The 12,760-nt window shown below is 32.1% G+C and overlaps 1 protein-coding gene across 3 annotated transcripts in view; it reads right to left on the bottom strand.

Moving 5' to 3' along the window:
• Positions 1 to 12,760, bottom strand: part of PKN2 (protein kinase N2) — a 164,895-nt gene that overhangs the window by 41,351 nt on the left and 110,784 nt on the right. For all 3 annotated transcript variants that reach the window (XM_024743555.1, XM_024743553.1, XM_024743554.1), the window contains exons 16-19: positions 9,225 to 9,401; positions 4,871 to 4,933; positions 3,545 to 3,621; positions 1,365 to 1,507 (exon numbers count right to left, since the gene is read on the bottom strand). In XM_024743555.1, the coding sequence (XP_024599323.1) occupies positions 1,365 to 1,507; positions 3,545 to 3,621; positions 4,871 to 4,933; positions 9,225 to 9,401 (460 nt within the window). The remainder of the gene's footprint in view (positions 1 to 1,364; positions 1,508 to 3,544; positions 3,622 to 4,870; positions 4,934 to 9,224; positions 9,402 to 12,760) is intronic.

Raw genomic sequence — 12,760 nt, 5'->3', positions numbered from 1 at the left:
AACCTATTTAAAAAAAAAGTTCAAGTATGTCAGAGCTTACAGAAACAACTAGTATGAGTACTTCTGGCACTCACAGAAAATAAAGACCACTGTGGATTAGGGATAAAATATATCTTTCCATCTTTATGCTTTTCTAAATAGAGGTGAAAAATTCAGATCTGAACCCATGGTCTTAAGAAAAGAAATAAATTTGGGTATATTAAGTACCCTATCCTGCAGGCAGCAAACCACAATGGTTTACAGACAGGTTAAAATCCCTGCTCCACCATATGAGAGCTGTGTGACTTTAAGCAAGCTATTAACTTCTTTGTGTCTCTATTTATGCATCTGGAGATAAACATAAGACTACTATTGAGCTCATTAAAGTTTGCTGAAAAATTAAATGAGCTAATACTTATAAAGCACATAGAATAGTGCCTAGCACACAGTAAACGTTTTAATTTGCTATTTCTTTTCCTCCTTTTCCAAGTTTCCACTCCAGTTTGACATATCAAAAGGTACTGTCATTGGATGAACTAAATTCATTTATTTACTTGTTTGGTATAAGTGTCACTAAATGACAATCACAGAGCAAAACTTTAGAAATTTCTGACATTCAATAATTTAGTCATTCATCATTCAGCTACTAGTTTTTTCATGCCTAGCATGTTCAAGGTTGGTCATTGGCATTAGGGAAACGGCAGAACAATGAACCAATGCAAGGTAATTTTTCTTGCATCTCAAGATCATCAAACCCATCTAAGTAATTTTCTATTACTTGTCTAAATATTTACTCTTTTTTAATTTTACCCTAATTTATCATTTCCAAAAACTTATAACAAAATAAATTAGTCTCTTCTTACTGCTTTATTAATTAGATATAATTCACTGTTTTCTAAGTGGTAACAATTTCTGCATACAACTAAGTTATGCCCAGAAATTTATTTTAAGTTAATCTAAAGAAAATAGTAGGAAAAAATGTTAATCTTTTCAATTCTACTGTATCGCTTTTGAAGGTAACATTTATTTTTGACTAATATATATAGCTGACCTTTCTTTACAGGTACAGAGTACATTCCTTTTATCAGTCTTCTTGCTTTCTATTTCTTATGAAATAATCAGTTATGTGTGATTAAAAATATAACCAGAGCAACACTGAAATATAGGAAACTATTTCTGAAGCATTGGTATACATTCCACAGATAATATAAAACTCTAAAAAAGATGGTGAAGGTAATATAGGATCATAGGCAATTACTAATATATATATAAATATTTATTAAGCTTAAGTTCTACTTATGCAGGAAACATATTAAGTGGTTTTATAAGTGACATGCTTTGTTCTTTCAATCACGTTTCCCTTTTACCTATTTTATACTGCTTACCTCACCAACGAGCATTTCATATATAAGTACGCCAAGGCCCCACCAATCTACAGCCCTTGTATAGGATGTTTCTGTTAATACTTCTGGGGCAAGAAATTCAGGAGTGCCACAAAATGTGCTTGTCCTATCTCCAAACCCCATTCCTGAAAAAGGTAAAATTCAAATATTTGTTAACACAGAAAAAAATCTGGCAAAAAAATTAGAAGATATCCTTAGGAAGCAAAATTAAAGGTGTACATTTGTGCATGGTAATCAAACTCAAAATACATTAAAGGCTTTAGCTAACTCGTTTTCTAAATATGTTTCTCAAAATTTAGTAATAAATTAGTCAAATATACATTCTACATATTGAAGAAAATGTCTCATTGTATTCTAAACTGCTAAAAGCACATTATACACATCATCCTATGAAAGCTGACTTGTTAGTTGGGATAGGAGGAGAGGAGCCTCAGGTAACTTATCTGCAGAGGTGACAGCTGAGTTGAGTGAAGGATGAGCAGACATTAGTCAGCAAATAGAGCTGAGATGAGTGATAGTGGTGGACAGACAAAGACTGTAAGCAGTTTATTGTTGTTGCAATAGAAAGTACTAGGCAGACAGCTGCAAGAGATCTGGCTGGAGAGGGAGGTAGGCAGATCAGGAAGGGCAATGTATATCACATCTTTGCCACTGAAGGTTTTCAGTAGCGGCGTACCATGGTCAGATTTGTATTTATATGTGCCCCTTTTGCATTTTAGCAATTACATGGCAGACTGATTTGAGGGAGAAAGAGAACAGAGACAGAAAAGTTAAAAGGCTATTAAAGTAGTCTTTTCAAAACAAGATGATGGTTGGCAGAGGTAGAGGGAAGATGAAAACTTAAGAAATATTAAGGAGGTAGATGTCAGCACAATTTGGTGATTAACGGGATGCAGAAAGTAGTGAAGAGGAGAGAGTCCAGGATAATTCCACATTTTCAAATTGGGAGATTGAGAGGATTGTGGCACCATCAACTTCAAACGAGACGGAGGAAAAGAAACTTGCTTGTGCAGTGTTTGAGGTACCTGCTGACCAAGTAAAACTGTCTAGTAGATAGTTGACTATATATGTCAGGAAAGGAAATAATAGATTTGGAAATCATTAGAATATAGCTGCTAGTTAAAAACTACCTGAGAAAAGCAATGGGCTAAGGCCAGACTCTAGAGGAACAAAAATATTTAAGTCAATAGTGTCCAAAAAAGGAAAAAAAACTTTCATTAGATTCAATAATTAGGAGGTCAGTTGTTGGTAACTGATGGACACAGATTTATAAAGTTCATTCATTAATTCATCCAATTACTTATTAATTAAGCATTCACTGAATACTTAAGCTGTGCCAAGCACTATACTATATACTATGGAAAGAAAGCTGAATAACAAACAGGAAGCTATCAGAGTAGAGGGGGAGACAGACAATGTTTGCTACAGTACAGTGTATTAAGTGTACCTATTTACTATATGTTAGACACTGTGCCACATACTTATCTCTAATTCTCATAATACTCCTAAACAAGAAGGATATTTATTTTATAGCTGAGGAAACAGACTCAATGAGGTTAAAAGTAACTTGTCCAAAGACACAGGGCAAATAAGTGGCAGCGCCAGGATTCAAACTTAGGACTGTGTGGTGCCTAAGCCCATGCTCTTTATAATTTTCTTATGCTACCTCTTGATCCAAATTTCCCCAGTTTACATATTTATTTACATATGTTTGTGTGTGTACTCACACACGTATAGGTACATAAAAGATTCCTGAGGCATATGCATATATTTTTCCTATTTTAAATGTTAAAAGTTTTAAGAAGCAGGAGAGAAGTTTTTAGGCATGCATAATTTACTCTGCACAATCCCAGCAAAGCAAAAAATTTGGTGCTTAACCAATGCTTTCTTAGAGTAGAGAGAATTATTAATCATACAAAGAGAATCATTTTTATACTATGATTTCTGAAAACCTAACCTTATTCATATTCACAGAATAAATTCTTAATAATATGATAATTAGGTTATATGAACAACCTATAAGTCTCAATAAAGAATAAGTTAAAGTTTAATTTTTAATAAATTAAAAAATACATTTTGCTCTCCATAGACAAATTTGGAAACTTCCAAAGTACAAAGGAATAGTAATCTATTAGAAAAGGCACTTTAAAATACCCAATTACCTTCTTTGCAAAGACCAAAATCAGCAATTTTCACAAAGCCCTCTGTATCTAGCAATAAGTTATCCAATTTCAAATCTCTGTTCAGGATAAAAAAATGCAAAATGAAAAAAAAATCAATAAAATCAGTAGATAATATAATAAAAATATCATTTTAATAGGAGCCGTACTTTCTCTTTACTAAAAATGAATTTTTTCAAGTTATGGTTTGAGATTTAAATACTATATTACAAATGTTCATTTTTTTCCTTTTGGCAAGTTTATTACTTTACAAAAAATAATTTCTGAATATTTTCCCCGTTATGCAGAAAAGGAAGAATGTATCTAAAAGAGAAATGTTTGATCTATTTAAATATATATTTTAAAGCTCAGAAGGAGTTCATGGATCTTTAACTCAAGTTTAATTAATTAATTAATTCTTTAATTAATTAATGGCCATGTCACGCAGCTTGTGGGGATCTCAGTTCCCCTACAAGGGACTGAACCTGGGTCACTGCAGTGAAAGAGCCAAATCCAAAGCACCAGACCATCAGGGAGCTCTCGGACTTGGACTAACTTTGAAGTTTGCCTACACGCCATCCATAAGAATGAATTATCAAACAAACAGTATAAGTAAGGTATAAGGGAGCAGGTTTAACCTTCTAAGAGAATAATTCAAAATAAAGAGGAAGCTATTAAGTCATATTAAATGATTACAAATTAAGTTGAAAATATTTTATTCTTTAAGTTAAATAGGGCCATTAGGAAACTGTTATCTTGGAAACATTGTTAGAAGTTTGAATAAACTGATGTTTACAGTCTTTTAATTCTTACTGGCCTTCCCATAATTTGTCTGATCTAGAGCAATGTTATTCAAAGTGTTAACCACAGACTAATTGCTGGGCTATGAACTACTTCTAACTAGTCTGCAATTTGGTAAGGAGTTTGTGTCAGTACATAAATCAGATATGTCACCAAGTACACTGTCTAGCTGACAGCAAGGCTTAATGAAGGAAGCAAGGTGATGTTTTATAATCTGGCACAAGTGGATCAGTTGAATATAAAGTATTCACCAGGATGAATATTGTTGGTAAATTGTGTTATCATAGGTCAACTTATAATTTGACTATTCTAATTAGGTAATGGGCAGAGGACCAGTAACAAAGAAATTTATCATATAATTATTGTGTTAACCATGTCTTTCAAAATTGGAGTTTAACTTTCTTAGTGATCAGTTATCATACAAAAGAGAAAATTAAGAAGCTCCTTAAACAAAATATCCTTCTTAATTATCTTTAATTCTACTTCATATCAAAATAAGCAATTAGAAAATATCAAAACTTTACTTACCTATAAACAATTTTGTGTTCATGTAAATACTGCAACCCAAGAACTACACATGCAGCATAAAATCTGTTTTAAGAATTAAATCAAAAGAAGTTTAATAAATTCCACTACTCATGAATCCCAGTTTGTACTTTTATGCTTCAAAGCAGAACTCTGTAGTTAACTAATTTCACAAGTATTTATTTAGTCCTTACTATGTGCCAGACATATAAGTAAGATATGTGCTAAATATTAGGGGTGAAATTTAAAAGTAAGAAAAATGCAGTCTCTAAAATGGAAGCCATTAACTTTGCCTGGTGGAGTCACTGAAGCCGTTGTGGTAGACATTTGATCTGGTTCTTCAAAGAAAGTACAATATGCCATCATAAAGGCAGGATGGTATGAAAGGTAGAACTTTTGTATGGGAAATATAGGGTATGCTCCTAAGAGGGAAAGGAATAGGCGTGTAAAAGGCATAACCTGTTTGACAACCATAATGAGTTTGTTGTGGCTGAAGTAAAGGATAAGGAAGAAGTAGCGGGAGATGCAGCTGAAAAGATAGCCTGAGATCAAGTTGTGAAGGACCTTGAATGTCATATTATGAACACAGGCATACCTTGTTTTACTGTGTTTTTACTTTATTGTGCTTCACAGACAACTGTGTTTTCTTACAAATTGAAGGTTGGCAACCCTGAATGGAGCAACATTATGGGCTCCATTTTTCCAGCAGCATTTGCTCACTTCAGGTCTCTGTGTCACATTTTGGTAATTCTCTCAATATTTCAAGTTTTTCATCATTATTATATTTGTTATGGTGATCTGTGATTTCTGACATCATTATTGCAAAAAGATTACGACTTGCTGAAGGATCAGATGATTGTTGGCATTTTTTAACAATAAAGTATTTTTTAATTAAGGTATGTATATTGGTTTTTTTTAGACATAATGCTATCGAACACTTAATTGACTACAGTATAGTGTAAATGTAACTTTTATATGCACCAGGAAACCAGAAAATTCACGACTCACTTTATTATGATATTTGTTTTATTATGATGTTTGTTTCAGTATGGAACTGAACCTGCAATATCTATGAGGTATGCCTGTACTGAAAATTCTTCTCTTAGTGATAGCAAATCAAACAATTTTAATCAGGGCAGAATAATCAGATTTATGTTAGAGAACTTTCTTGATAGTAGTATGAAGTGGAGTGGAAGTAGGTAGATATCCAGAGGGAAAAGGAACAGATAAGGCTAAAATGATAGTACAGATGAAAGATCATGAGTACCTCTAATGTAGTGGCAACAAAGAGAATAAGAGATGGATTCAAGAGAAACTTTAAAACGAGCATGATAGGACTTGGTGTCTCATTAGCTATAAAGGATGAGGGAAAGGGAAAAGATGAAGATAACTCTCAAGGTTTCCTTTTTATTGTAATGAATAGGTGGAGAAATACAGAAGTAGCCAAAGTTTTGTGGGGAAAGTGAGTTTGCCTTTAGACATATTGACCTCAAATTGCCTTGGGACAGGTGAAGAGGTCTAGAAATGGATAAACAGGTTTAGATCTTAGAAAAACTTCAACCCAGCTAGAATATTAACTCTTGAGGGATCGGACCATGTTTGTCTTTTTCAGTGTTTAGCCTAAATGCTTAGCAAAATGCTTGATACACAATAGCCTTACTGAATAAGGAGGTAGGTAATAAATAAATGAATGAATTAAAAAATGCAGATCTGTCTTCAGTGTAGAATAGCCTATAAGGAGACACTTAGGAGAATCAGTTCTTAATTTTACAAGTAACACATGGATATTTCCTCTATAAAATACACATAATACCCCTACCCTAAAGCACAATTTTTCATTCATCCATCTCCATTTCACCCTGATGCCACTACTATCCATAAAGGTAACTACTTTTGTTAGTTTGGTGAATGTCCTTCAAATTTTAGAATGCATTTACGTGTACATGTAGATATGTTTTGTGTTTCTTTATTTTTACAAAAATGGAACCATAATTTGGAGATTTTTTAAATGCAACTATTTATAAATATTTGATTATACATTAGATCTTATGTAATTATTTATCATAAGTTTAAAAGATTTAGCTGAAGTCCATTAAAACAAATGTGATTCTAAAATTGCTTAAGGTAGTTTTTTTGAAGCAAACTTATTTTGGTGACAAAACAATACTGTAACAATCATAAAAATACCCTGATTTCTCTTTTGCTCCATTATTTGTAAACAGATTGTCCTAATGATACTTAATAAATAACTGGGTATACTGGGTATCATCAAATCAAACCTTTAAGATAAATATTTTACAGAAGCAGAAAATGAAGCTCTCAGAAAGAGTAACTAATTTATCTAAAGCAACATAGCCAGAACACAGCAAAGCTAGGACTCAAATTAATTTCGATTCCTTCGTCTCAAGCAATAAGAATACAATGTTTGCCTAGCATATGTGAGTCACCCTTCTAGGTGTTCCACTAGTACATAGAATACACATAGTCCTTGTTGCTCCCCTTTAGTGAGGGGAGACAGACAATAAAAATGTAAAAAATAAATAAGGTGATTTCAGGTATAAAGTGCTATGGAGAATATAAAATATAAAATAGAATAGAGTGTGGCCTGATTTAGACGTTAGTGATACAGTGGTATTTTAATTAAAGTAATGAGGAAAGACCTCCAAAGAAATGACATTTGAGGTGAGATCTGAATGATTAGAGGGAGGTACTTTAGATATGAAGTATTGCAATAAAGCGTTTTATTCTTGTATTTCACTGGGCTTAATTGTTTCATTGGTACTATACAATTTGTACTCTCAGCAAAAATAAAAAGTTTGTTAAGGCAGAATAGGATTTTATATTTATTAAAGAAAAGGCATAACAAAACAAATTCCCAAGGCAGTTAGCACAAGGCTAGGCGTAGTCTAGATGCCCTGCTTTTAATTTTTAAATATTAATTTTTAAATATGCAGGGAATTAATTATTAGTAGCCTTCTATTATTTTGTGGCTTTTGCCTCCTTTTCTGAAAGCTTCACTACCCATCAGAACTAATGCCCTAGTACTACTATCTGCTGTATTATACTTCTGATGGTTATGAGAATCAAATAAAGGAATGAAAGTAAAAATGTTACACAAATGTCAGCTGTCAGAATACAGACAAGTGATAAAAATTCAATAATAAATTCAATAAAGTTTTACTACTGGTTTATGATTTTTATGATTTGGGTTACGTTTTGGAGGTAGAATTTGGATGTTGCATGTAAGGAAAAAAGAGAATCAAGAATGACTCCTGTGTTTTGGCTTGAACAACTGGTAGATGGTATTGCCATTTAATAAGAAAGAAGCCTAGAAGAGTAACAGGCTGGGGAGTGGTGGGTGAGGTGGGGGAAAATGGGAAATATCAGGCGTTCATTTTGAGATGTTAAACAAGAAATACTTATTAGTCATATAAAGGGAAGAGTCAAGTTGGCTGCTGAATGTTATTGGAATTGGAAGTTTAGGTAAGAGGTAAGGGCTGGAGATATATATTTGGTAAACACCTGCATATACAGTGTAGCTATTAAGAGCATTTTCCTAGGTTCTAATCCTAGCTCCAACACTTAAGAGCTTTAAAACTGGGATAACAACAGGGGAAGAATATATATAATTATGTTTAATCACAAATGTTTGCTATTATTTATTCTTTTGCATCTGAGTGAGTAAAACCTTCATATAATATCAAAATCAGAAACTACAAAAAGGGTTTTAGTGTTAAATTAAAATATTTAACACAGTACCTGACATCCGATAAGCATTCAGTGAAATATATATTTTAAACAGTATACCCAGTTATTTATTAAGTATCATATCTGGATTCCATGCCTTTCATTGGAGGTGATACGCATACCAATTTCTTTTATATTCTTTAGAGGTATTGTAAGCACATGCAAGCAAACACTTAAGACATACTCTTTTAAATTACCCTTTAAAATGCAAATACAAATATTTCATACAAATATACAATACAAACTCTTCTACATTTTCTTTTTTCACTTAACAGTGTACTTTGAGTATAGTTAATATTTAAAGCCATGGTCCTAGATGGCATTCCCTAGGGAGAAAATATACTGGAAAAAAAGAAATTTTACTAAAATAAACCTAAATTGTATATCTAAATTATCAATTGTGATTTAGGGTAATCCATGAAATTTTCAACATGAACAACAGAGAAAAATAGATACATTTATTTATGGCAAAAAGGTAAGTAAGGAGTTCTATTATTTCTTCATCTATTTTCCATATGAGGGAAAAAAATAAATCTAAAATTCAAAGAGGTTTTTCCTTCCCAGAAAGAAATCAGTCATGAAGAAACTCAGAGAAATGCTAAATACTCACACAGCTCTTGGTTCAGAAAAGACATCAGTATGAATGTGCATCATTAGGTCCCCACCGGCAGCATATTCCATTACAAAGCAAACATGCTCTTTGGTTTGGAAACATGCAAAAAGGTTCACCAAAAAGGGATGCCTTACACTATTCACAGTTTCAAAAATTCTTTTTTCACACATCAGGCTGTAAGAGAAAACATTTAAAAATCACTGGTTTTTTTTTTTAAAGTTCTAGTTGGAAATAACATTCTTTAAAAATTAGTAAACTCTAAAATGAGCAAAGTTCTTAATCATTATAACTTTAAAACCATAAAATGTGTCCTAGTTTTGCTACAAATGCTTTGAAAAATTTGGGCTACTTGATATATATAACTTTAATAGAAATATATTAATGAAAACTAAATATGATTAGCATGACATAAGTTCACATTGATAGTATCAGAGTAGCACACATATGGCTAGTGGTAATAGTTAATAAAAAAGGCTTAATTAGGAGTGAATTGTGAAAAATTTTCAGGAATTGGTCAAAGGATTTAGCAACCTAAAGCATAATTTTAAAATACAAATTTTCTACTCAAGGCAATTTCAAGGACAGTATATATTTATAATTCACAAGCTATGGTATCCAAATATTCTATCATATAATATATGAAGCTGAGAGGTAAAGATACACTGCATAAAATTTTAATTTAGAAGGCTAACTGGAAAATAAAGAGGTTACATGGAGAATTCTATAACATACTTCAAGGAAGCTCCTGGAGAATGATACAATTTATCTATAAAATCTATAGCTATCACAGGTTTCCCTGTAAGAACTCTTACAAGCTGCTTAAAAGAACAGTGGTCAAACTTACTGACTCTGAAACAATTTTGCCTAAATAGCAAAAAATACCACTCTTCTTCCCCCTGAAAATATTTAGTAAATCAACCTGACTTAAAACTCAAAGCAGACATGTACACACTGCTATATTTAAAATGAATAACCAACAAGGACCTACTGTATAGCACAAGCAACTCTGTTCAGTACTATGTAAAAACGTAAATGGGAAAACAATATGAGAAAGAATAGATACATGTGTATGTATAACTGGGGAAAAACAAAAAAAAAGAAAACAAAATCTAAACAACAACAACAAAAAACACCTCAAAGCAGAAGAAAACCAGGTCAAATATTATTCAAATACAACTTGGAATTAACACTTTAAACACCTGATCAAAATAAATATACCTACAGATGTATTTTATTACCAATTAAATTACATTTATGTTTCTAATATAAAATGGGCATTTTTGTTTGTTTTTGAGACTGGAATCAAAAATTGACATTAATGTTTGTTGAAAAGCATTAATAATCTTTCATTTTTAAAATTAAAGAACTCCTTAGATGTGTGTGTGTGTGTGTATTTGGTTACTGATTTCAAAATAACAAAGCAAAATTCTAATGTTAGAAGGAGGTAGACCCATTCTCCTTTCTTTTGGATCTCTTCAGAGTTAATTTTAAAAAGTTTAACTTAAAGATTAAAGCATTTGTTTGGGTATCCAGATTATACTGCTATGAACATTTAAGAGTATACCTGTTGTGTAGAAGGAACATGGAATTTTTATTGCTCTGTTAATATAGTTGTATTCTGAATTATGAACTAAAACACCTGTTCAGTTTTAAATACTGACAGTAAATGCAGCTATTATGAAATAGTGTTTAAACTCCATTTAATATGGTCACATTCTAGATGAACTCTTACCCTCTTATTTCACACAATCTGTTTACAACTTTACATATACTCAAAACAGAAAGCCCCACTGTAATTGTTTCTAAAGCGTTGGGCTTATGTCTACATACATTTACAAGGTTTCTAAATGTTACTACAAATTGTCACTATTAGAAATAAATTCACAGAAGATTAGAAAGAACAGTTAATAGCTTTGACTTTATCACCATTTAAATTTATTGGAAAACAATGTCTAATTGGGCAAGATCTGTAAGACAGATTCTAAAACAATTGATTTACTATGTCAATCTAAATTTTGGCTAATGAGGATAAAATATTCAGGTGAAATAAGACAAACTGGCAAGATGTTTTGGGCTCAACTAGATGGCAAACGTGGCCTCTTCACTGTGTATGGTTTATGGGTGAATTACTAATCCACTATGGGTGAATTACTAATTCTCAGCTGGATAAGTATAAGGTTAGACCTGTGCTGAACATGTAAATGGTCTAAAGGATTAACCAGAATTCCTCTTAAAATGGTTTTAATGCCATTCATAGAATTGTATGATGAGGACTGACAATATTGATGAGGGCTGGATAGATGTCTCAGGACTATTAGGTAAAGGAGGAAGGATTTTTATAGACCCCAACAGGAACAATAATTTTAATTTTAAGCATTATACAGCACACCAGAAAGCTGCTCCGTAAGTCTCTAACTTTTCCCAATCTAATCTAAATTGTATATTCTCCTTAAAAGTCCATGAAACAATCCAACCTTATTCAAAACTTCAAACTTCATTCTGTCCAGAACATTTTCCTCTATCTTGTCATTTCTCTCCTCTCCATGTTCCCAAATATCTTCCATCTGCCAAAGATCAGCACAAATCCAATCTTCTTTACAAGGCCTTACCTAAATCCACCAGCACACCTTCATTTGATGTTCCCCCTGTTATGAGCTGCGATTATCTATATTGTTCAGCTTAAACTCAAACATATCTAATCTGTTTTATTTATATAACTCATGTATTTATGTTTTATCTCCCTAAGTGACTAGTTCCACTCTAACATTTTTTGGTGTACTTCCTTCAGTACATTATTAGACATGATAGAAACTTAAAAACTATATAAATAGTTATTTTGGTCAGTGGAAAATTACAACATTAATAAAGCTAATCTTAGGATTAAATCATATATACGTATATATGATATACATAGAAAATCTGGCTAGCTGTGTTTTTGTTCTGCAACTACAAAAATATACTTCCAAGTCTATTCTGTTGTTTTGAAATGTGAACTGGTAAGACAAGGAAGCTGAGTGAGGCATAACAGTAACACACATTTAACATTCCGACTCAGGAGTGGGGGAAGATGGCACTCAGAAAGAAGTTCTACTAATGGTAGGTGGAAAACGTGATCTTTGTACATGAATTACATTACTTTGAAGTTAGTACCTAATTTGTGTTCCTTAAAAAGGATGTAGATTTGTGGTTACCAGAGATGGGGTGAGGGGAGGGGAAATTGGATGAAGGCAGTTAAAAGGTACAAACTTCTAGTTATAAGATAAATAAGTACTAGAGATATAATGTACAATATGATGAAGTTAACATTGCTGTATGTTATATATGAAAGTTGTTAAAAGAGTAAATCTTAAGAGTTCTCATCACAAGGAAAATATTTTTTTTCTATTTCTTTAATTTTGTATCTCTATGATGTTCACTTATTTTGACAATCATTTCATGATGTATGTAAGTCAAATCATTATGCTATACACCTTAAACTTATACAGTACTGCATGTCAATTATATCTCAATAAAACCAGAAGAAAAAAAAACCA

Source organism: Neophocaena asiaeorientalis, unplaced genomic scaffold, assembly GCF_003031525.2.
Source record: "Neophocaena asiaeorientalis asiaeorientalis breed wild unplaced genomic scaffold, Neophocaena_asiaeorientalis_V1.1 scaffold317, whole genome shotgun sequence".
Classification (NCBI taxonomy): domain Eukaryota; kingdom Metazoa; phylum Chordata; class Mammalia; order Artiodactyla; family Phocoenidae; genus Neophocaena; species Neophocaena asiaeorientalis.
This window is presented reverse-complemented; position numbering and strand designations above follow the sequence as displayed.